We start from the raw sequence: 26,538 nt of genomic DNA on the forward strand, positions 1-26,538 counted from the left end.
AGAATCCAGATCCCCCCAGCCACAAGTAGATAATAAATTCTCTTGTTAGAGTAGCCCTTTAAGTGTTAGCCACAGGAAAGGATGCACAAGTTGGACATTGTCTTTAACTCTTACCTACAAGCAGTTTACTGCATGTCAAAAATTAAAGGAACACTCCAGACCAATCATAAGTGTGTTTTACCTAGGCCCAACACATAACATGCCTACATTGATGGTGCATAAATGGATCACTTTAAAAAGTACCCCAATTCGGAAAGTTACTTAAAGGGGTTGTCCCGCGAAACAAAGTTGGGGTATACACTTCTGTATGGCCATATTAATGCACTTTGTAATGTACATTGTGCATTAAATATGAGCCATACAGAAGTTATTCACTTACCTGTTCCGTTGCTAGCGTCCCCGTCTCCATGGTGCCGTCTAATTTTCAGCGTCTAATCGCCCGATTAGACGCGCTTGCGCAGTCCGGCCTTCTCCGTGTTGAATGGGGCTGCTCGTGCTGGAGAGCTGCTCCTCGTAGCTCCGCCCCGTCACATGTGCCGATTCCAGCCAATCAGGAGGCTGGAATCGGCAATGGACCGCACAGAAGACCTGCGGTCCACCGAGGGTGAAGATCCCGGCGGCCATCTTCGCAAGGTAAGTAAGAAGTCACCGGAGCGCGGGGATTCGGGTAAGTACTATCCGTTTTTTTTTTTCAACACATGCATCGGGTTTGTCTCGCGCCGAACGGGGGGCTATTGAAAAAAAAAAAAACCCATTTCGGCGCGGGACAACCCCTTTAAATGTGTACTTTGGAGTTGAGTTTCTACTGATTTTGTTGATTGACATTTCTCTTTATGTGGGTCAGGGAACCGCAGCTGCGCCCCAACAGAGTTCACCTGCATTAATAACAGACCCTCTGAGAGGATGTGTATTCCACGGAATTGGGTTTGTGATGGAGACTCGGACTGCTCGGATGCCTATGATGAGCACCAGAATTGTACGAGACGGTCTTGCACCAGCACAGAGTTCACTTGTAGCAACGGCCTCTGTATCCGGAATAGCTTCAGGTATGTGAAAGCATCATTTGTGGTGTGTAAAAGAGGTGTGCCGACTGTATGTGGGGTTTGTCAATAATATGGCTACATTTGCCCCTTTACAAGTCTTATCTCCTATCTATCTTTTCATACATTTATGTCCCAAGCTGCTTGCTTTGTTGGGTTCTGTTGAAACCCAACCAGGAGCTGAAACTAGTTACTACAGTAGTTCCAAATCGTTTACTAATGTTGACTACAGCAGATCATCCTTTGGGGGGGGTGGACATTCTGGGTTTTGCTATGAAGGTTCCGATGTACCATATCTATAGGAACATATACAAGGAACACACTACCTGGGGTCAGGCAAACTAGCTCCAGGTTCAGGATGTGGGGCCACCTTCATCATGGTGATTATCCCGCTTTCATAGGCATAAGCGTATTCATGCTCATGACAGTAGGACCTGATTACTCTCTGACTGGAGCCCGATCACATCCTCTGGCAAGCTGATCCACGCTCTTTACTGAACTTTGCCCCGCTGCTGGCTCTGTTCACATCAGTGCGGGACACACCTATGGGTAGGTTATTCTAATGAGTAGGTGGGCAACCTAATTAGTCACCAGTGTTAGGTTCCATTTAGACGGGATGAATGTCGGGCAAACGATACCTGACACTCGTCCCTGTGTATATTCGCTCCCGTGCTGTTGCATGAGATCTCACCCCCGTTCCTCCCCGCTCTCCCCGCCCCCGCCGGCACCCAAATCTTTTGAGATGAGCGGGCATGTACTCGCAGAAGGCAATGCTCGCTCGAGTATTTGCCCTTAGCGAATACGCTCGCTCATCTCTAGTAGCAACATTTGGTACTATTTTTTCTTTTTTTTGAGCATTCGAAACCCCATACGCAACTGATATACATACCAACTTTTATTGGATTCTGCCCCATAGTTTTATTTTGCTTGAGATCTCTGAACACTTTTAGCTTAATTATGATCACCCTGTAGGATTCTATAGTTGACGTATAACATAGAGGTACTTGACCTAGAAGAATGCTATATATCAACAGGGCAGATTTCTTTCTTTTCTTCCTTTTTCTTATTGCACTTTTTTAGACATATTATTATAGTACAGAGTTTTACGGTATATAGGAAAACATATAAACACTTTGGCGTACGTGTTCATTCGCTTGCTTGTAAATTCCACTGAACAGTCTTTCATTGAAATCATTTGGCCGGGATCATCGGCTACATTTTGTATTTTCAACACATCATCTTACTTGCCAGCTCCATCTCTCATGTCATTCAGGCGGCCATTGCATGAAAGGATAGCATTTCTCCATAATGTCTCTAATCAATAGCTTGATCTTCTAGGTGTGACAGACGCAATGACTGTGGAGATAGCAGTGATGAAAGAGGGTGCAGCTATCCGCCTTGCCAGCAGCAACAGTTCACTTGTCAGAATGGCCGTTGTATTACCAGAACCTACCTCTGCGATGGAGACAATGACTGTGGGGACGAGTCCGATGAACTGGAACATCTTTGCAGTACTCCACAGGCGACCTGTGCTCCCAACTTCTTCAAATGTGACAATGGCCACTGTATCGAAGCTGTCAAAGTCTGTAACAGGATTGATGAATGTTCGGATAACAGTGATGAGAAAGGATGCGGTGCGTTGAATGATTCTTCTATACAGATAAGCATTGTACCATGTAGATATCAGAAATGAAGTCATTATTCTATTACATTGTAGCATTACCTGGGTTACAAGTCGTTACAGTTCATGGTTTTAACAAAATGATCCAAATTGGAAGGATGATGTATTATTAAAGTGCACCGCCATTTTTCAAAAGGTCTAGAGACATGCCAGAGGTTGTGATCAGTGAGGTCTGGGTGCCGAGTCCCCTATCAACAGCTATAGTAAAGGGGCAGGACGGCTCGGATGAGTGTTGTGTCCCATCAACTTTTAACGGCTATCATTCACTTGGCTGGATGGGTTCAAATCCATGTTGGAGGTTCAGTTTGGAGCCGCTGCCTCAGATTACCGTTCAGATCCCAGAAAATCTAGCACAGCATGTTGTGCCATTTCACACTGGAAAATGCCAGAGGGTGAGGCAGAAGCCAGACCTATCTTGTTATACTTAATGGGGTCCATCCGGTGCCACTTTCTTCCACCATTGGATGGATCTGACATTATGTTTTCCTGCACCCGCGATGGACCAAGAAAACAGAATGCTGAATGCTGGTGTGAACACGGACTTAGCCATTTATGAGTTATGTACTTTCTGTAGAGATGTAACTTGGTTCTTCTGCACTTGGGCCAGAGATTTAGTTTGGCGTCCCACTCCCCTTTGTGGCCCCACAGTAGTAGTGCTCTCTTTGTGGCCACTAGTAGTAATAATGCTTCCCATGTGGCCCCCACTTGTAATACTGCATCCTATATAGCCCCCAGTAGTAGTAATACTCTTCATGTGGCCCCCAGTAGTAATACTGCTTTCCATGTTGCTCTCAGTATTAATAGTGCTCCTTATGTGGCCCCCAGCAGTGATAATGCTTTCTTTGCGAACCCAGTAGTAAAACTGCTTTTCTTGTGACTCCCACTAGTAATAGTGTTCCTCATGGAATCCATTAGTAATTATGTTCTCCATATGGCTCCAAGTAATATTTATGTTCTCCATGTGGCCCCCACAGTACTAATGCAAACTCCTAGCTACTCCTCTGCTTTCTTGACTCGAGTGAAACATAGAACTTACTGGCTGAGAAGTTTTAGGAGTTTATCAATCATCTCCGGTGGTGTTCACGCTATCATCATAGGTACTCTTTGAAGACTTTGTTGGCAGCTCTGTTATATTGACAGGAAGTATAATGCAGCATGCAGCGCTATTCTACCCGTCAAAACAATGGACGCCATGACAGAACACAGACAGACTCTATTATTAGTTAACAGGGTCTGTTGGATGCCCTTGATGTCCGCTGTGTGATGGACCTGGAACTGCCATGGTTACGTTTCAACATACACCAAGACTTATAGGGGGAAATTTATTAAGGCCAGCATTTCAAACGCCGGTCTTAATATAGTTTTTACTGGCGCACGATGCACATAATATACGAAAAGGCCCATGGCTCTTCCTATATTACACACATATTGGCTTCTCCATACACCAACATAAAGACCTTTACTAGCTAGGGATTGGCATAGATTTCTGGTATAATTTATGCCAGCCCCCTTTTTTGGAGAGAGGTGCACAGTAGTTTACAGATCAAAAGAATTGCAAAGTTTTTGTGCAAGCTTACTTTGCGCCATATTTTGTGGCTTTTTACGACAAAAAACGGATGATAAATCTCCCATATAGTGTCAGCATAGCCTAACATTACAAATTGTGATTACCATTAGTATTTGGTCCTATATTTTGAATATAGTTGAACATTTCTCTGACAATGAAGCCCTAAAATGAATGTTCTCCTTTTCACACCATGTTGCTTTTAAGTGCACAATTCTGCAGTAATTAGCTTTATTTATTTGCATAACATGAGAGGTTCCAATTTTCTGCTATAGAGCTTCAAATGACTGGACTTTATTAAAATGATGGCTGCTAGCAGCCACCACTAGGGGGACTTGGTAACTGTATGTATAAACACTATGCAGCTCCCCGTAGTGGTGACTACAGATTGTCAGAATTTTATCATTTAGCTACTCTATATCTATACAAGTTATTTGGTGTTCTTCATCCAAAAAAAGGAACTCTGATTGCTATGAAGATATATTAAAAAATGAATCTGCTCAGAACTTTTGATCTATTTAAATTTTTAGCCAAATAATGAATTTTTATTTATGGATCTTTTATCTTCTAAAGAAAAAAATAATGTCTATGATCGGTAAAAAAATATTGGAATTTAATCAATAGGAATAACATAGATTTGCAAATATCGATCTAAATGCTGTCCAGTTACCCGATGCTTCACATTAACCATTTCTCTTCTCTCCCACAGGGATTAATGAGTGTAATGATCCATCTATCAGTGGCTGTGACCACAACTGTACAGATACACAGACAAGCTTTTTCTGTAGCTGTCGAGCTGGACACAGGCTCATGTCCGATAAACGGACCTGTGATGATGTAGATGAGTGCGCAGAATCTCCTTGGTTGTGCAGCCAAATTTGTGAGAACACCGCCGGCTCCTACATCTGCAAGTGTTCCCCCGGCTACATCAGGGAACCGGATGGAAAAAGTTGCCGTCAAAATAGCAATATTGCTCCTTACCTTATATTTAGTAATCGCTATTATCTCCGGAACTTGACGGTGGATAGACTGTCTTATTCTCTGATATTGCAAGGTCTGAGCAATGTGGTGGCCCTGGACTTTGATCGGGTGGAAGAAAGATTGTATTGGATTGATGTGGGAAGGCGAGTTTTGGAGAGGATGTTCTTAAATGGAACTAACAGAGAAACAATTATTAACACCGACATTCTAAGCGGGGAAGGCTTAGCCGTTGATTGGGTTGGCAGGTAAGGAAGGAACCAGTTTTAAAGTAGTACAGTATAATACAGCATATGCAAGACCTGAAAAAAAATCGAGAAAGTAACATCGACTACTACTGTGAAGACAAATGTAGACCCCTTCACAACCATACAAGAAAGGTTGAACCACTATTGTGTCAAATTGAATGATTAACAACCTCCCTACTACCTGGTTCCCGGGACATGGTATGACCACATGGGTTGCACATAGCTAAGACCTGCTATTGCGGGTCCCACCACTGGGACCAACACCTATCTCCTGAACAGGGGTCTCTGAATCCCTGTCCTGCTTGGTGAACCAGCCACCCTATCAAGGCGGAGAATGGATGGAGAGATGGCCTCTCATGTCCATCGTTCTCTCCTTTTTCTTCTATGGGAGTCATGGAAAGAGCTAGGCATGCTTGTACAGCTTGTTCTGTAACTCCCTTAGAATAAAATGGAGACCTTGCAAATGTGCGGCCACCTATTCATTCATTCATTCATTCACAGGAAAGTAGCTATAGGAAATGCCAATGTAGCAGTCACATCTGGACCCTAATGCTTGAGTGGTCCCCTCTCCCACATAAGAAGACACCAATATTATTGATGGTGGTTGGGGGATCTTTTACTGATTTTTGCATTGGGGCTGAGGATCTTCAATTTATGACTCTGTAGGCCTTGCTCCATAATTTGCCACCATGTTATTTTTTCCCTCGGCCCATTGTTAGACAAGTTTAATACTTTTGTGCATTATTTTCTGGCTGTCAGTATTGTTTACCTAGGTGCTGGCGGAGTGGTTAGAATTATTTTTGCACGCTTCTTTTTGTGATTCTATTGTCTGAAGCAGACTTTGCGTTCTAAAATTTTGAAAGGAGTGTCAGCTGTTAGACTAGAAGTATGAATGCTATGTTTTAGCATACTTCAATGGGTTTTATAGAGTAGTCAGAGATTGTAGTTGCCTAAATGCAATTCTGAAACATCAGGGAACAATGATACTATAAAGGGGCAGTGCAGGGACGGAAAGGTTTTTTATGATAATTGCATAATAATTAGAGATGAGCGAACACCAAAATGTTCGGGTGTTCGTTATTCGTAACGAACTTCCCGTGATGCTCGAGGGTTCGTTTCGAACAACGAACCCCATTGAAGTCAATGGGCGACCAGAACATTTTTGTATTTCGCCGATGCTCGCTAAGGTTTTCATGTGTGAAAATCTGGGCAATTCAGGAAAGTGATGGGAATGACACAGTGACGGATAGGGCAGGCGAGGGGCTACATGTTGGGCTGCATCCTAAGTTCACAGGTCCCACTATTAAGCCACAATAGCGGCAAGAGTGGGCCCCCCCCCCCTCCCAACAACTTTTACTTCTGAAAAGCGCTCATTAGCATGGCATACCTTTGCTAAGCACCACACTACCTCCAACAAAGCACAATCACTGCCTGCATGACACTCCACTGCCACTTCTCCTGAGTTACATGCTGCCCAACCGCACCCCCTCCCCCCCACAGCGCACACCAAAGTGTCCCTGCGCAGCCTTCAGCTGCCCTCATGCCACACCACGCTCATGTCTATTTAGAATTGCGTCTGCCATGACGAGGGACCGCAGGCATACACTGCAGAGGTTGGCACGGCTAGGCAGCGACCCTCTTTAAAAGTGGCGGAGCGATAGCCCACAATGCTGTACAGAAGCAATGAGAAATAGAATCCTGTGCCACCGCCATCAGGAGCTGCACACGTGGGCATAGCAATGGGGAACCTATGTGCCACACACTATTCATTCTGTCAAGGTGTCTGCATGCCCCAGTCAGACCGGGCTTTTTAATTCATAGACACAGGCAGGTACAACTCCCTATTGTGAAGTCCCTGTCGACCCACAGCATGGGTGGCTCCCTGGAACCCACCGGCGGTACACAGAAATATCCCATTGCATTGCCCAACACAGCTGAGGTAGTAATGTCGTGCTTAATGCAGGTGGGCTTCGGCCCACACTGCATGCCCCAGTCAGACTGGGGTTCTTTACAAGTGGACACATGTAGGTTTAACTCCCTGTGGACCCACTGCCTGGGTGGGTGCCAGGAAGCCACCGGCGGTACATAGAAATATCCCATTGCATTGCCCAACACAGCTGAGGTAGTAATGTCGTGCGTAATACAGGTGGGCTTCGGCCCACACTGCATGCCCCAGTCAGACGGGTTCTTTAGAAGTGTACAGATGTATTAAAAACTCAGTGTGCACCTACAGCATGGGTGGCTCCCTGGAACCCACCGGCGGTACACAAAAATATCCCATTGCATTGCCCAACACAGCTGAGGTAGTAATGTCGTGCGTAATACAGGTGGGCTTCGGCCCACACTGCATGCCCCAGTCAGACGGGTTCTTTAGAAGTGTACAGATGTATTAAAAACTCAGTGTGCACCTACAGCATGGGTGGCTCCCTGGAACCCACCGGCGGTACACAAAAATATCCCATTGCATTGCCCAACACAGCTGAGGTAGTAATGTCGTGCGTAATACAGGTGGGCTTCGGCCCACACTGCATGCCCCAGTCAGACTGGGATTCTTTACAAGTGGACACATGTAGGTTTAACTCCCTGTGGACCCACTGCCTGGGTGGGTGCCAGGAAGCCACCGGCGGTACATAGAAATATCCCATTGCATTGCCCAACACAGCTGAGGTAGTAATGTCGTGCGTAATACAGGTGGGCTTCGGCCCACACTGCATGCCCCAGTCAGACGGGTTCTTTAGAAGTGTACAGATGTATTAAAAACTCAGTGTGCACCTACAGCATGGGTGGCTCCCTGGAACCCACCGGCGGTACACAAAAATATCCCATTGCATTGCCCAACACAGCTGAGGTAGTAATGTCGTGCGTAATACAGGTGGGCTTCGGCCCACACTGCATGCCCCAGTCAGACTGGGATTCTTTACAAGTGGACACATGTAGGTTTAACTCCCTGTGGACCCACTGCCTGGGTGGGTGCCAGGAAGCCACCGGCGGTACATAGAAATATCCCATTGCATTGCCCAACACAGCTGAGGTAGTAATGTCGTGCGTAATACAGGTGGGCTTCGGCCCACACTGCATGCCCCAGTCAGACGGGTTCTTTAGAAGTGTACAGATGTATTAAAAACTCAGTGTGCACCTACAGCATGGGTGGCTCCCTGGAACCCACCGGCGGTACACAAAAATATCCCATTGCATTGCCCAACACAGCTGAGGTAGTAATGTCGTGCGTAATACAGGTGGGCTTCGGCCCACACTGCATGCCCCAGTCAGACTGGGATTCTTTACAAGTGGACACATGTAGGTTTAACTCCCTGTGGACCCACTGCCTGGGTGGGTGCCAGGAAGCCACCGGCGGTACATAGAAATATCCCATTGCATTGCCCAACACAGCTGAGGTAACGTCAGCTGTAATGCAGGTGGGCTAAAAATTAATTTGATTACACTGTAGGCGAGGGCCCACAAAAATTGCTGTATCAACAGTACTAATGTACATCCCAAAAATTGGCCATGGCCAGCCAAGAGGGCAGGTGAAACCCATTAATCGCTTTGGTTAATGTGGCTTAAGTGGTAACTAGGCCTGGAGGCAGCCCAGTGTAACGAAAAATTGGTTCAAGTTAAAGTTCCAATGCTTTTAAGCGCATTGAAACTTATAAAAATTGTTCTGAAAAATTATTTGAGTGAGCCTTGTGGCCCTAAGAAAAATTGCCCGTTCAGCGTGATTACGTGAGGTTTCAGGAGGTGGAGCAGGAGGAGGAGGAGGAGGAATATTAGACACAGATTGATGAAGCAGAAATGTCCCCGTTTTGGATGGTGAGAGAGAACGTAGCTTCCATCCGCGGGTGCAGCCTACGTATTGCTTACGTATCGCTGCTGTCCGCTGGTGGAGAACAGAAGTCTGGGGAAATCCAGCCTTTGTTCATCTTGATGAGTGTTAGCCTGTCGGCACTGTCGGTTGACAAGCGGCTACGCTTATCTGTGATGATTCCCCCAGCCGCACTAAACACCCTCTCCGACAACACGCTAGCCGCAGGACAAGCAAGCACCTCAAGGGCATACAGGGCTAGTTCAGGCCACGTGTCCAGCTTCGACACCCAGTAGTTGTAGGGGGCAGAGGCGTCACCAAGGATGGTCGTGCGATCCGCTACGTACTCCCTCACCATCCTTTTGCAGTGCTCCCGCCGACTCAGCCGTGACTGGGGAGCGGTGACACAGTCTTGGTGGGGAGCCATAAAGCTGGCCAGGCCCTTAAAGACTGTTGCACTGCCTGGGATGTACATGCTGCTCGATCTACGCACATCCCCTGCAACATGGCCCTCGGAACTGCGCCTTCTGCCACTAGCGCTGTCGGCTGGGAATTTTACCATCAGCTTGTCCGCAAGGGTCCTGTGGTATAGCAACACTCTCGAACCCCTTTCCTCTTCGGGAATCAGAGTGGGCAGGTTCTCCTTATACCGTGGATCGAGCAGTGTGTACACCCAGTAATCCGTAGTGGCCAGAATGCGTGCAACGCGAGGGTCACGAGAAAGGCATCCTAACATGAAGTCAGCCATGTGTGCCAGGGTACCTGTACGCAACACATGGCTGTCTTCACTAGGAAGATCACTATCAGGATCCTCCTCCTCCTCCTCCTCCTCCTCCTCAGGCCATACACGCTGAAAGGATGACAGGCAATCAGCCGGTGTACCGTCAGCAGCGGGCCAAGCTGTCTCTTCCCCCTCCTCCTCATCCTCCTCATGCTCCTCCTCCTCCTCCTGTACGCGCTGAGAAATAGACAGGAGGGTGCCCTGACTATCCAGCGGCATACTGTCTTCCCCCGCCCCCGTTTCCGAGCGCAAAGCAGCTGCCTTTATGGTTTGCAGGGAATTTCTCAAGATGCATAGCAGAGGAATGGTGACGCTAATGATTGTAGCATCGCCGCTCACCACCTGGGTAGACTCCTCAAAATTACCAAGGACATGGCAGATGTCTGCCAACCAGGCCCACTCTTCTGAAAGGAATTGAGGAGGCTGACTCCCACTGCGCCGCCCATGTTGGAGTTGGTATTCGACTATAGCTCTATGCTGTTCATAGAGCCTGGCCAACATGTGGAGCGTAGAGTTCCACCGTGTGGGCACGTCGCACAGCAGTCGGTGCACTGGCAGCTTAAAGTGATGTTGCAGGGTGCGCAGGGTGGCAGCGTCCGTGTGGGACTTGCGGAAATGTGCGCAGAGCCGGCGCGCCTTTACGAGCAGGTCTGACAAGCGTGGGTAGCTTTTCAGAAACCGCTGAACCACCAAATTAAAGACGTGGGCCAGGCATGGCACGTGCGTGAGGCTGCCGAGCTGCAGAGCCGCCACCAGGTTACGGCCGTTGTCACACACGACCATGCCCGGTTGGAGGCTCAGCGGCGCAAGCCAGCGGTCGGTCTGCTGTGTCAGACCCTGCAGCAGTTCGTGGGCCGTGTGCCTCTTATCGCCTAAGCTGAGTAGTTTCAGCACGGCCTGCTGACGCTTGCCCACCGCTGTGCTGCCACACCGCGCGACACCGACTGCTGGCGACATGCTGCTGCTAACACATCTTGATTGTGAGACAGAGGAGGAGGAGGAGGAGGAGGGTGCTTTAGTGGAGGAAGCATACACCTCCGCAGATACCAGCACCGAGCTGGGGCCCGCAATTCTGGGGGTGGGTAGGACGTGAGCGGTCCCAGGCTCTGACTCTGTCCCAGCCTCCACTAAATTCACCCAATGTGCCGTCAGGGAGATGTAGTGGCCCTGCCCGCCTGTGCTTGTCCACGTGTCCGTAGTTAAGTGGACCGTGGCAGTAACCGCGTTGGTGAGGGCGCGCACAATGTTGCGGGAGACGTGGTCGTGCAGGGCTGGGACGGCACATCGGGAAAAGTAGTGGCGACTGGGAACTGAGTAGCGCGGGGCCGCCGCCTCCATGATACTTTTGAAGGACTCCGTTTCCACAACCCTATACGGCAGCATCTCAAGGCTGATGAATTTTGCGATGCGGACGGTTAACGTTTGAGCGTGCGGGTGCGTGGCGGCGTACTTGCGCTTGCGCTCGAACACTTGCGCAAGCGACGGCTGAACGGTGCGCTGAACTACACTGCTGGATGGGGCCGAGGACAGCGGAGATGAGGGTGTGGGTGCAGGCCATGAGGCGGTAGTGCCTGTGTCCTGAGAGGGGGGTTGCATCTCAGTGGCAGGTTGGGGCACAGGGGGAGAGGCAGGGGTGCAAACCGGAGGCGGTGAACGGCCTTTGTCCCACCTTGCGGGGTGCTTGGCCATCATATGTCTGCGCATGGTGGTGGTGGTGAGGCTGTTGGTGTTGGCTCCCCGGCTGAGCTTTGCGCGACAAAGGTTGCACACCACTGTTCGTCGGTCGTCAGGCGTCTCTGTGAAAAACTGCCAGACCTTAGAGCACCTCGGCCTCCGCAGGGTGGCATGGCGCGAGGGGGCGCTTTGGGAAACACTTGGTGGATTATTCGGTCTGGCCCTGCCTCTACCCCTGGCCACTGCACTGCCTCTTGCAACCTGCCCTGCTGATGCCCTTGACTCCCCCTCTGAAGACCTGTCCTCCTGAGTAAGCGTTGCACACCAGGTGGGGTCAGTCACCTCATCGTCCTGCTGCTCTTCCTCCGAATCCTCTGTGCGCTGCTCCCTGGGACTTACTGCCCTTACTACTACCTCACTGCAAGACAACTGTGTCTGATCGTCATCGTCCTCCTCACCCACAGAAAGTTGTTGAGACAGTTGGCGGAAGTCCCCAGCCTCTTCCCCCGGACCCCGGGAACTTTCGAATGGTTGGGCATCAGTGACGATAAACTCCTCTGGTGGGAGAGGAACCGCTGCTGCCCAATCTAAGCAGGGGCCCGAGAACAGTTCCTGGGAGTGTTCCCGCTCCTGAGCAGGTGTCATTGTAGTGGAGTGAGGAGGCTGGGAGGAAGGAGGAGCAGCAGACAGAGGATTCGGATTGGCAGCAGTGGACGGCGCAGAACTGCGGGTAGACGATAGGTTGCTCGAAGCACTTTCTGCCATCCAGGACAGGACCTGCTCACACTGCTCATTTTCTAATAACCGTCTCCCGCGTGGACCCATTAATTGGGCGATGAATGTGGGGACGCCAGAAACGTGCCTCTCTCCTAATCGCGCAGCAGTCGGCTGCGACACACCTGGATCAGGAGCTTGGCCTGTGCCCACACCCTGACTTGGCCCTCCGCGTCCTCGGCCGCGTCCACGTCCTCTAGGCCTACCCCTACCCCTCAGCATGCTGTATTACCAGTGATTTGATTTCACAGGCAGGAAATAAATTGGCGCAAGACTGCAGGCCAAATATAATTTTTCCAGATAGCGCCTCAGGATCGTTAATCAGTGGAAAACGACACAATTCTGATCCTCCAACAAGGGGGAGAGCTGCGGAAATAATTGGGGTCTCTCATAAGAGAGTGGTCCCAAAAGGATAAAATATAGAATAGCTATCAGCAAAAAGAAAATTTTCTGCGCTCAATGAATGGTGCGTTTCCACAAATAGTGATTGTCAAGTACATATAGGAGTTACACTTACTGGGGAGTGGAAACATCCATTTGGAGGAAAAGGAGACATCACTTCAAGGAGGGGGCTCATGGTCATCATACCCCCCTCCTCCCCAGTAAGTGTAACTCCTATATGTACTTGACAATCACTATTTGTGGAAACGCACCATTCATTGAGCGCAGAAAATTTTCTTTTTGCTGATAAATATAATTTTTGCCCTTTTTGGAAAACGAAAGGCCCCACTGCCTCTAGTGAATGAATTATCTAAGTTTAATAACTGTGCTGTGTCCCTGCTTATGTGTCACAGAACGTGAGGGTAGCAGAGTTATTAACTGTGGCAGAGCAGGTATTTTTTTTCCCAATTAAGGAAAGCAAATGGCGAACCCAGCAGTAAAGCGTAGCTGGGTGCGTATGATTTAGCAATGTTTTTCACGCAGCTCACACGTCTCCACAGGCGTAAGGACGGACAGAGGCTGGACAAATAGATTTGTTTTCAGTTTTTTCCCACCAACAGGCAGCACTGCATATATTCAATGAACCTGAGAAGTTTAATAACTGTGCTGTGTCCCTGCTTATGTGTCACAGAACGTGAGGGTAGCAGAGTTATTAACTGTGGCAGAGCAGGTATTTTTTTTCCCAATTAAGGAAAGCAAATGGCGAACCCAGCAGTAAAGCGTAGCTGGGTGCGTATGATTTAGCAATGTTTTTCACGCAGCTCACACGTCTCCACAGGCGTAAGGACGGACACAGGCTGGACAAATAGATTTGTTTTCAGTTTTTTCCCACCAACAGGCAGCACTGCGTATATTCAATGAACCTGAGAAGTTTAATAACTGTGCTGTGTCCCTGCTTATGTGTCACAGAACGTGAGGGTAGCAGAGTTATTATAACTCTTGGAGAGCAGGTATTTTTTTTCCCAATTAAGGAAAGCAAATGGCGAACCCAGCAGTAAAGCGTAGCTGGGTGCGTATGATTTAGCAATGTTTTTCACGCAGCTCACACGTCTCCACAGGCGTAAGGACGGACACAGGCTGGACAAATAGATTTGTTTTCAGTTTTTTCCCACCAACAGGCAGCACTGCGTATATTCAATGAACCTGAGAAGTTTAATAACTGTGCTGTGTCCCTGCTTATGTGTCACAGAACGTGAGGGTAGCAGAGTTATTATAACTCTTGGAGAGCAGGTATTTTTTTTCCCAATTAAGGAAAGCAAATGGCGAACCCAGCAGTAAAGCGTAGCTGGCTGCGTATGATTTAGCAATGTTTTTCACGCAGCTCACACGTGTCCACCGCCCGTAAGGACGGACAGAGGCTGGACAAATAGATTTGTTTTCAGTTTTTTCCCACCAACAGGCAGCACTGCGTATATTCAATGAACCTGAGAAGTTTAATAACTGTGCTGTGTCCCTGCTTATGTGTCACAGAACGTGAGGGTAGCAGAGTTATTAACTGTGGCAGAGCAGGTATTTTTTTTCCCAATTAAGGAAAGCAAATGGCGAACCCAGCAGTAAAGCGTAGCTGGGTGCGTATGATTTAGCAATGTTTTTCACGCAGCTCACACGTCTCCACAGGCGTAAGGACGGACAGAGGCTGGACAAATAGATTTGTTTTCAGTTTTTTCCCACCAACAGGCAGCACTGCGTATATTCTATGAATAATAACTGTGTTGTGGCCCTGCCTATACAATTCTTTCCCTGCAGTATCAATGGAGGGTGGAATGCTCTGCAGAGGCGATTTTGAGAAGCCCAAAAAAAATGCAGCACAGCCAACAGCAGCCTGGACAGTACTGCACACGGATAAATATGGCCCTAGAAAGGACCGTTGAGGTTCTTGAAGGCTACACTCACTCCTAACACTCTCCCTGCCTATGCAGCACTTCTGTCCCTAATGCCAGGTGCAACGGTCTGCAGAGGCGATTTTGAGAAAAAAAAAAATCCCACTGCTAACAGCAGCCAACACACAGCTATCAGTGGCCCTAATAAGGACCTTTGGGGGGTCTTGAAGCCTACACTAACTACCAATTCTTTCCCTACAGCAGCTCCGGTATAAACAGCACTGTCCCTCATCTAACTCACACCGCATCTGAGGCGAGCCGCGGGAGGGGCCGACTTTTATATTAGGCGAACACCTGATCTCGCCAGCCACTCACAGCAGGGGGGTGGTATAGGGCTTAAACGTTGCAGGGGGAAGTTGTAATGCCTTCCCTGTCTTTCAATTGGCCAGAAAAGCGCGCTAACGTCTCAGGGAAGGAAGTGAAAGTAACCAGAACACCGCATGGTGTTCGTCACGAATAACGAACATCCCGAACACCCTAATATTCGCACGAATATCAAGCTCGGACGAACGCGTTCGCTCATCTCTAATAATAATGTTGTCATTCTAGACAGACCGGCTGTATCTTACTAGACCATTATACACTTCACTGTTATAATGTACACTAACCTACCAAAAGTAATTGGACACTTAAGCAAGAATCAAATGTAGTATTCATTTCCATATGTTAATACTTAGTGGGGCTCCTTTGGCCCTAATGACATCAGATAAACACCAAGGAATCATTTCTACTAACGTTTGATACACTTCAGCAGGTATTTCCCTCCATTCATCCTACAAATGTCTGGCAAGTTCTTCTAAAGAAGATGCGATGGCCCAGGTGCAAGGAGCATTGTCACTTGTAGAACAACATTCTATGGAGTGACAAATAATGCTACACCATCTTCCAATCAGATGGCTGTACCTGGGTGTGGAGGATGGCTGGGGAACACCTAGTGCCTGAGTGTGCTGTGCCAGCAATTAAATACAGTGGAGGTTCTGTTATGGTCTGTTGTTTGTTTACCTAGCTTGGTCTCAGTCCGTTGGTTGTAGTGGCAAGAACTATGAACACGGCGGTGTACCCTGACATTCTACACAATAATGTGCTGTTGACAATGTGGTAATACTCTGGGAATGGCCATCAATACTTCCAACAAGACAACGGACCTTGTCACAAGTTCAACACTGTTTTACATTAGTCTGAGGATATGGATGTTCCATGATTGGACTGGCCTGTACAGAGTTCTGACTGGAACCTATTGCAGATCTTTGGGAAGAACTGGAACGTTGGGTCAGGAAATATGAACAGAGTCCATCTTCTTTCAAACAGTAGCAGATAACCTGTCTTGATACTGGGCATCTGTTTAGCAACTTAGTGCCATTCAAGGGAATGGCTGCAATACCAGACATAGGCTAAGAGTGGTGCTGTTTCAAGAAAAAAATTCTTTATTCTTACACTTTTTGTGGATTGTTGTATATAACCACCTGAGGTTTTGTGCTGTACACTCACTCACTTTATTGCAATTCTAGGAAACTATACTGGGTGGACTCATACAAAGACTGTATCAATGTTGTGGAACTGGATGGAAGGTTCAGGAAGAGGCTGGTCGATCGTTGTGTAGACGTCAATAACACTTTCTGCTTCCAGCATCCGCGAGCTATTGTGGTTCATCCAAAGAAAGGGTATGACATTTCAGACCGAGCATTGCCTGTTATTACATGTTTTACAATAGATAAAGTTTTCATTATATATTACTTTACAGTATCTTTTATTTCCTGAAAGATTACAAGATGCAGACATGAAACCAAATCCACCTTTTATTAAAGAAAGTCTGTCACCTGTTGTTATCCGCTACAAATGGAATATACTATTGAATATGCAATGACATGTTGACTATATTGATACCATTCTTTTTTCAGGAGATTTGGCCTCCAATACCACCTCTATGCTGATAACACCCCTCTATACACCTCTTCCCGTGACATCTCTGCAGCTTTCCTCCAAAACATCGCCGACTGTCTGTCCACTCTCTCTAACACTATGTCCTCTCAACCTGAAACTAAACCTCTCTAAAACTGACCTACTGGTGTTTCCACCCTCTACTAACCGACCTCATCCTGACATCTCCATCCCAGTGTGTGGCACCACCATAACTCCCAGACAGCATGCCTGCTGCCTTGGGGTCATATTCAACGCCGTTCTCTCCTTTACCCCCTACATCCAATCTCTCGCCCGAACAGGTCAGCTGCACCTCAAGAACATCGCAAGAATCTGCTCTTTTCTCACCGTGGACACGTTAAAAGCGCTTATTGTTGCCCTCATCCACTCTTGGCTTGATTATTGCAACTCATTGCTGATCAGCCTTCCCCGTGCCAGACTCTACCCTCTTGAATCCATCCTGAATGCGGCAGCTAGGCTCATCTTCCTGTCCAGCCGCTACTTGGATGCCTCTGCCTTGTGCCGGTCACTGCACTGGCTGCCCGTTAAATACAGAATTCAATTTAAACTCACTACCTTCATCCATAAAGCCCTCCACAGCAACGCGCCACCCTACATTGCCTCTATCATCTGAATCCATCACCCAGCATGGGCTCTCCACTCTGCTAATGAAACCAGACTGAGCACCTCTTTAATTCGAACCTCTCATTCCAGCCTCCAACACTTCTCCAGAGCAGCACCGGTCCTCTGGAACGCACTACCAAAGGCTATCTGGGCAAACACTGACACACTAAACTTCAGGCGTGCTCTAAAAACATACCTCTTCAGGGAGGCATACCGCATTCTCTAAACCAAACCCCTCTGTACTTTGCCTGATAACATCTTTCTCTGACTGCAATCCTTGCCAGCCACCATCAACTGACCCTGCAGTCATACCGATTCTGCTGTCGCACGGCTTAATGTCTGACCATTGTTTATCTGTATAGCATCCTTCACTCTACACCTCGCCATACGGTGCACATCTCAAGCCCCCCTTTACCTTCTGTATTACTCCATTACTTATAATATGTAAGCCCGTTGGAGCAGGACCCTCACCCCTATTGTTTCCATCAACTGATTACTATGTAACTGTGATTCTGTAATTTTTGTACTTTTGTCTTTCTGTATTCCCGCTGTCTATGTAAGTGCTGCGGAATACGTTGGCGCTATACAAATAAAGATTATTATTATTTTTCACAGCTTGTCTTCACTGTGCGGATATCAGCCCTTAAGTTCAGCCTGCGCTGTGTTTTCGTCCATTGTCTCAAAAGCCACCCTATCTGTGAGTATTGACATTTTCAGCTCTGCTTGTGGGAGACGTCATGCATTCCACAGTCACTGCCCTTGCACCGTGTTGATGACAGCGCATAGTAACATAGTACATTAGGCTGAAAAAAGACATATGTCCATCCAGTTCAGCCTATTTCCCCCTTTCCAGAGGAAAGCAAAAATAACCAATTAGGTAGAATCCAATTTTCCCCAATTAGGGGAGAAAATTTCCTTCCCAACTCCAATCTGACAATGGGAATAATCCCTGCAACTCCTTGGCCTTGATTGACGTCCGTGACATCAGTGACACTGGAATGCATGACATCTCCAGGAAGTAGAGCTGAAGATGTCACTACTGACGGATGGAGTGGCTTTTGAAACCATGGGCAGGAACAGGACCTGGACCGCAATGCAGCAATGGACCGCCCATGGCATATTCAATGACTAATTTGCATATAGTGCGGGTTGAAGTTAAAGGCTGATATCTCCACAGTGGAGACACGCTGAGAAGAAAGAAAGGTATCAATACATTCAAGATACCATTGCACATTTAATAGTATATTCCAAAAAACAGACTTCCTTTAATATCTACTCAACCTTTTCTTCAGCTTGGCATGCAGGAGCCTTTTACGAAATGAGGCTATTTCTACTTAAATTATTGAATTTCCTTTTGCTAGTTATTGCTGGTTATTTGCATTTGTTACGTTGGAGCCAATGAGTTGGGGAGATGCCAGAGCAAGCTCATTACTCACATTTAATATGCCGTTTTGATAGACATGTAGTTTTTTAGTATTCCAAATTCTGGATTTGTTATGTCTCTGCTGCCCACATAAACAGATAATTGAAGCTTTTTTTTCGCCTGTGGTTTGTGTTCTGTGCTGACTGTTAAGGGTTTTAATAAATCACAATAAACCCAGAAGTCACATAGGAGCTGATGGAGTAAAATGACATTATGCTCAAAAAAGTTCAGCATCACTTCTGTGCTGGTTAAAATATCAATGTGACTTTTTGTTTTCTATCAAAGTGGTGGAACGTGACACCAACTCTACTATCTAGGGACTCCATGAAGAGTCTTTAAAGACATGGAACCCCCTTCTCATACTTCTTAATAGTACAACACCAATAACCACCCTGACCAGGAGGACTCAATCTCCTATCCTGGCCCCTGGGTTAATTTCCTACACACTTGTTTGCTCTGTAGAGGTCCCTGGATTGATTCTCACCACCATTTAAAAAAACGAATTGAGGAAATCTGGGCTCGGCTTCATAGTAGCTATAGGGCCTTTGTCTATGTTTTGTATGCCCTTGCCTTACCTATCTCTAGTAGAGAACCTCTTCTGTAAAATATATAGCGATTTTTGATAAAGTTGGGTAACTAGACATGAGCGAGCACGCTCGGATAATGCAGTTACTCAAGCGAGCATCGCTCTTCTCGAGTAACTGCATTCTTGTCCGAGCAGCCTCAGAGTGGGCGGGGGGGGGGGGGGGGGGGGGTGGCAGGGTGGGGAGAGAGAGATCTCTCCAGCTCCCACCCGCTACCCACCGAGCCTGCTCAGACAAGAATGCAGTTACTCGAGAAGAGCGATGCTCGCTTGAGTAACTGCATTATTCGAGCGTGCTCACTCATCTCTAGTAACAACCAATATGGCTACTATTAAAAGTCCAACAGAAGTTCAACAAGAGAAAACCAGCTTCTATGGGCACTGCTCCCCAAGCTTGACAAACGCAATGTTAGGTATGTTTGAGGAAACCCCACTTTGGGGTTAAAACACATAGCTTGGTTTGGTCTTCATGTTGTAAATAAAATGAAAAATATGCTTTTACTGGAGCCAACTTGACACTGAATTTGTCAAAATTGTAAAGCAGTGCGCATAGGAGCTGATTTTCTCTCCTCAAATATTTTACATGGCTTTAAGTCCCTGGAAAGACATTTCTAGCCAACCAGGAAATACATATTGTTTAAGCAGAAGAAAAGCAATAATCACCCTGTGGTGTCATAAACCATAATCCATAGGAAAATCCACACTTGTATATTCCATGGAAAAACAGTTGAGGCAGGACATGTTACGAGTAGAGAATTGAGCTTGACGATACACCATTATGACATTTTGGAGGAACATCACCTTTTCTCAAGCTATGGGAGGCTATCTATTAAGTCACTGGTCTCTACTTAGCCATGTCTACTCAATCACCTATAGAGTAGGAGTGGAACCAGTCCCCAGCCCCACCGATGGCATATAATAGCGACTGCCCTTGGTCACTTACTAAAAAGTAGTTTTTTGTGTGCAGTTTTTTCAAAAGTCTATTTTAACCTGTATTTTCCACTACAGGCTCGTTTACTGGACAGACTGGGGAGACAAGCCATACATTGGCAGAGTTGGCATGGATGGCAAGAACAAATCCGTAATTATTTCTACTAAGTTGGAATGGCCTAATGGAATCACAATAGATTACACCAATGACAAGCTCTACTGGGCTGATGCCCACTTGAACTACATTGAGTACGTACTTAGAGAAGAATAAAGCAACTCGGTAACTGTTCATAAACATATACATGGCATGAATCTTTGTGATAGTTACTAAGAAGTGGAGCTGTCTGTAAATCACTGTCAAAATGGACGCATCGACAGCTCTTGGTCTATGCCCTTCAGCAGTCCACCAAGACTCAAGAATAATGAATAACTCAATGGCACACATCAGCTTTTTATAAACAGTTGATACAGAAAGGGTGTAGCGGATATGGTGCCGATTTTGACATGGATCAGTAGAAGACTTCACCCCTTTAAATGAAAGGATGAAATCTCTGTAGATTTTGCATCATAACCTGCGAAAAAATCTTCAGCAGTAAATATAACATCAAACTCTGCCAGAATTCCCAACCTTTTTACCAAAGGGAACTCCTGAATAACAATTTGCCACCGTGGGGAACCCCTAGAAGTACCCTACATTATTATTCATAATATGTACTGCGGTTAATAAGGGCTGTGCGTTAAAAAAGTAAGACCGTTTTACACAAGAGATACTAGCAGATAAATTTGCTACTTTCTGCCCTTTTTCCACCATCCTCTCCAATTTTCTAAAGAGTGGACAAGTTTAGCAAAAGGAATGGCCCCAAAAATTATGGCTCAAATCTATGCCAGCTCATAGCTAACATAGATTTAACTTTCTGGCACACAGGGCAACCAGAGAGGTGCCACATTCTAGATGACAACTCATGTGTTCTTTATGTTCGCCACAGTCCCCGAAGCAAAATCTTTAACCGGAACCAACCCCTATCATGTGCCATTTATAATGTGTTGTCCTCTTATGTGGTAGAAGCTCGGATGTCACCGCTACCTCTACGCTCCATATACCTACACCTCTCGATCCATCCACTCTACAACTACAGTAGATGCGGCCAAACATTGTCCATGTTTTCCCAAAAGTCAACATGTGTCTGACAGTACAATAAAATTTTCGTCCAAGATTCAAAAAAGTTCTAATGTGGATTCGAAAGTATTAGAGATAGTCTTTTTCCAAAATGATATTTGAGTATATATATATATATATATATATATATAAATGGTTCAGAGTAGATATGGAGAATAAATTGGTGGGTGAATGCCATTATGTATAGTACTTATGCCAAATGCAAGTAGTCCATATAGCCTGTTTGGAATAGGACTTAAATTGCACATAGACAGACAAAATAATTTCCAGAATCACATTTTTCGTAAATCTCCGCGATTGTTTACCACCTTGAACATGTTTTTCTATACGGTAGAACCAAGAAGTCAACATCTCAGAGTATGTCTTCTTGCATTGCAATGTAACACAATGTAATAGAATCTGGATCTGTTGTTTAAAATGTCATCCTCCTAAATGCTTTTTGTTACACATTTGCCTCAGTAGTTTTCCTTTCACATTGTTTCTATAGATATTCGGACTTGGATGGTAGACACCGGCACTCTGTATTTGATGGAAACCTCCCTCACCCTTTCGCTATCACTGTGTTTGAAGATACAATATATTGGACTGACTGGAACACTAGAACGGTGGAAAAGGGAGATAAATATGATGGATCTAGAAGAATTATGTTGGCCAATACCACACACAGGCCATTTGATATTCATGTATATCATCCCTACAGACAGCCTATAAGTAAGTATTGTTGCTGGTGCTTTGTGGGTATTGAATTCAATAGGAGATCTTTCTGCATTACCAGCTCCGGCCACTACAATTTGTATGGAGCTATCTGCTTCTTATTCCGTAAACACTGTCAGCGGCTGTTACAACAGCTGATTGGCTGGGGTGCTTTGTGGCTGACCCCCACGACCAACAAGTGATGACCTATCCTGAGGATGGACCGTTAATAGTTTAGTGCTGAACAGCCCATATAATCTGCTTCTTGGTTTTGGAGAAACAGAATATCATGACATTTGAGACAATTTTACCCTTGAGATAAAATAGTTCTGATCTTCAGGAATTTAATTTTCATGGTTATTGTATACTGAATGATCACTGCATTAGGGACACCTACTCAATAATGGGTTGGTCCACCTTTTGGGATATCAAAGCTTTCAAACATCAGGGAACAGATTCCACAAGGTGGCGAATATCCTCTATACTCAACTTGACTCATGCTCAGTCCCCAGACCATGACACCATCACCAATAGCATTTTGAACCCCAATGGTACACTCATGGGATATGACTTTATGCTGTTTATGCCAGATACATACCCAGCCATCTATAGTGTTCAGTAGGAAACGGGACTTGTTACTCCAGGCAACCTTCTACCATGTGCCCAAGGTCCATTGACATCTTTCCTGGGTCCATGCGAGGCGTTGTTAGCAATGAGGCACGTCATCAGGAACACGCTTCTCAGTTTTTAGCTGTTGAATCCCAGTTGAGGCAAAGTATACCACATGGTCATTGTGGAAATTTGTCTAACTCCCCCACTGCTGGGTCACTTGAACCACTGTGGCAGGTTGTTTTCGAGATATCAGACATGACACACAACCCTCGCCTCTAGGATCAGCCAGGCATGGCCTGCCTTGGTGTGATCTTCTATTGGATGTCTGTCCAAGCTTCAACCATGTTTCGTACACTCTTGATACTGTGGTTCAGTCAATAAGTGTGACTGCTTTAGAAAAACTGGCACCACACCACCAGATACCAACAATCTTCCCACGGTCAAGTTCACTTAAGTCACCATGTTTACCCATGATTGCTAAATGTTGTCTTCTGTCGTCCTAGAAATATTCGCTCCCCTGCTTTCACACATGAGTGAGGATCGCTAAGTGAATGGAGGCGGTGTGGGCCAGAGATCGCTTCCGCCCACCTTCATTCACAGTAAACAGGCAGTCATCACATAGATGAAAGACTGCCTGTTTACACAGGCCGATTCTCATTTGATTTTTATGCCTCCAGAAACTGAATGCTGAACAATTATCGTTCGTCAGGCATTCATTTCCACCATTGGCACTGAACGATTACTCAGATTCCTTCGATCCAGCTTAGCACATATACGTCAAGGTATCATGAGCGCATATGTGCTTATGGGAGGTGCACAAATACGCAATTCCATGAAAAACACAACACATCTCGACCTCCTTAGGCTAAATAGCCTTGTTTTAAATCACAATGGGGGGGGGGGGGGTTGCGCAACACTTACACCGTTACATGGGTAAATCTACCTCATCAACCTCATTTAATGAGCAAATACGCTGTGATGAAGCGTGCACAGTTGCAGCGTAAGGTCGTCCGAAGCCGCCCTAAGAGTGGGATAAAAATTCAAATTCTTTTGCGTTGACCACCAAGATAGCTCATGCGTTCCCTGGCATTCTGCAATGGTGGCCATTACAGCTCTTCACAATAAAATGAATAGTGGTTTACAGTAACTTAAATGGAAATATGCTGATATTTTGCCTCATTCTAGTGAACAATCCCTGCGGTAGAAACAATGGAGGCTGCTCCCACTTGTGTCTCATTAAAGAAGGCGGCCAAGGATACACTTGTGAATGTCCAGACAATTTCTTGGTCATGCAGTTTGGAAGCGTCATTCGCTGCCTTCCATCTTGCTCCAGTACCCAGTTTTTATGTGCTGACAGTGAAAGGTAATATATCATACCAAGAACCTCATTGATGTGCATAATCCTTTTTAATATTGCTTGCATTGGCAATAAAACCACTCAGACCAGGCCCATTGCTGATGTCTGTCTGTGTATAACACCTTGTCTTTGTCACCAGATGTATCCCGATATGGTGGAAATGTGATGGCCAACGAGACTGCAGGGATGGCTCCGATGAGCCGCCTACCTGCCCTCATCGGTACTGTCGCGTGGGGCAGTTCCAATGCAATGATGGAAACTGCACCAGTTCTCACTTCTTGTGTAACACTATGCCAGACTGTCCAGACAACTCTGATGAAGATGCAATGCTTTGTGGTAAGATGACGGCCATGATGGGGCCAATATTTGATATGTTCTATAAATCATGTATATGAATTATTGATAGGTCCAATGGTTTCCGTCATTCCTCCATTTATATGTCAGATGCCTTCCTTTAAACTTCATGCTGTTGACTTTTGTAATTGTTTTTATGACAGCAACACATCAATGTGACGATCACCAGTGGCAGTGTGCTAACAAGCGTTGTATCCCCGAGGCATGGCAGTGTGACACAGACAATGACTGCGGTGACAACTCAGATGAAGACAGCACCCACTGCGCCACCAGAACTTGTAATCCTGGGCAATTCAAATGCAACAATGGACGCTGCATCCCCCAGAGCTGGAAATGTGATGTGGACGATGATTGTGGGGACCATTCAGATGAGCCCCTTCATGAGTGCAGTAAGACAGATTCCTAATCTCATAGAAATTACATGGGTTTTACCTCATCTAATGTTCCCGTATCTAATATAAATAAGCCTACAGGGTTTTTTTGCACCACACTTTGACCCCCTAGCTTGACTCTAGGTGGATGATTTTGGTGTCATTAGATTAGTGACATCCTCCACTGTAAAATCCTCAAATTTGAGTTTGATTAATCCAGTGATTTGTAAGGGCAGCTCAAAGATGCAATGTAAAATCTATGGGCGCACGCCCCTAGGGAGAGTGAAGCATTGCTAAGCAGCACGAGTGTGGAGGGGGAGAAAGTGAGGTTGGTTTCATGGCCCGATATTGCACTTTACACAATGTGAAAGACCCTTGGATGCAAGGCGTTTTCATGTGAAAACAGTCTCGTATGAGTATGGGGAATCCCTTTATTCCTGCAGGGATAAAGGATTTCTCTAGCTGCAGCTGAAGGGATTCCCCAGCAGCAGCAGAGAATCACGGGTCTCTCCCATTGTTTTCAATAAGAGGGGTAGAGTGAGAGGAGGAGGGGAGAGAGAAGCGTCGAGAGATAGAGGAGGGGAGAGAGAAGCGTCGAGAGATAGAGAAGCGTCGAGAGATAGAGAAGCGTCGAGAGATAGAGAAGCGTCGAGAGATAGAGAAGCGTCGAGAGATAGAGAAGCGTCGAGAGATAGAGAAACGGCGAGAGATAGAGAAACGGCGAGAGATAGAGAAGGGGCAAGAGAGAAAGTTCTCTCTTCAGCTCTACTTTTCATAGACATCTAGGGGGATCTCCTTTTCATGGATATCTATGGCAGCATGAGCCATCCCTCTCCGCTCTTCCTGTTGTCTATCTTGTTACCCTTGTTAATAGAGATGAGTGTCACATGACAAGAGACAGTAGACAGCAAATCAGAAGGAAGTTAGGAATTAGGACCCCAAATAAAGTGATTTGCACTTGCTAGTAATGACATTGGCTATCAAATAAGCACAAGTTTCTTAAAGTTTTGTTGACCATTTAAATATTTACAGCCTCTTCCATACTATTAATCCATCCATCAAATGTAGAATTCTAAGCACAAAACACAGGAGGCGCTGGCACACGGGCAGAGAGCAATGAGCAGGGAAGATGAGAGAAAGTATGGTTCACAAGGATTTCCCATGGGAGCTTACAGCATACAGATAGATCTTGAATATCAAAGAAGTACTGCATAAATCAGTCAACAGCTCAGTGCAACTTTCACCTCTCTAGGTACACAGATTTATCTAAGAATCATATTTCCATCACCACTGAGGTGCAGACATGCATTAAATATTTGCAAAAATCTATTATTTGCAAGATACTTTAAAAAGAAAAAAAAAGTACAAAATAAAATACGTAAGTGGTCATCACAATGTAATAAGTGCGAGGTACTGTGGCGAAGCGGCGACAGATGGAGGCGGCACGTTTTTTTAATAAAAGTACCTTGACTTAACAAACTAGTTTTAGATCACTCCATAGGATGGTACTTCGTGCTTAAATGTTACATAAATTAACTGAAAGTCACATATAACATAAATGTCCATACATCATTTCTCATCCTTCTTAAAGCGATAGTCCTGACCTTAACCTGCCTCATAAAAGTTATGCCCTT

The 26,538-nt window shown here is 46.1% G+C and overlaps 1 protein-coding gene across 1 annotated transcript in view; it reads left to right on the forward strand.

Moving 5' to 3' along the window:
* LRP2 (LDL receptor related protein 2) overlaps positions 1-26,538 on the forward strand; it is a 211,957-nt gene that overhangs the window by 120,927 nt on the left and 64,492 nt on the right. Inside the window, exons 49-57 of the mRNA XM_066577806.1 lie at positions 845-1,046; positions 2,379-2,674; positions 4,995-5,511; positions 16,372-16,524; positions 20,419-20,589; positions 22,005-22,228; positions 24,008-24,185; positions 24,319-24,515; positions 24,677-24,922. Of these exons, the coding sequence (XP_066433903.1) occupies positions 845-1,046; positions 2,379-2,674; positions 4,995-5,511; positions 16,372-16,524; positions 20,419-20,589; positions 22,005-22,228; positions 24,008-24,185; positions 24,319-24,515; positions 24,677-24,922 (2,184 nt within the window). The remainder of the gene's footprint in view (positions 1-844; positions 1,047-2,378; positions 2,675-4,994; positions 5,512-16,371; positions 16,525-20,418; positions 20,590-22,004; positions 22,229-24,007; positions 24,186-24,318; positions 24,516-24,676; positions 24,923-26,538) is intronic.

This window comes from Eleutherodactylus coqui, chromosome 8 (genome assembly GCF_035609145.1).
Source record: "Eleutherodactylus coqui strain aEleCoq1 chromosome 8, aEleCoq1.hap1, whole genome shotgun sequence".
Taxonomy (NCBI): domain Eukaryota; kingdom Metazoa; phylum Chordata; class Amphibia; order Anura; family Eleutherodactylidae; genus Eleutherodactylus; species Eleutherodactylus coqui.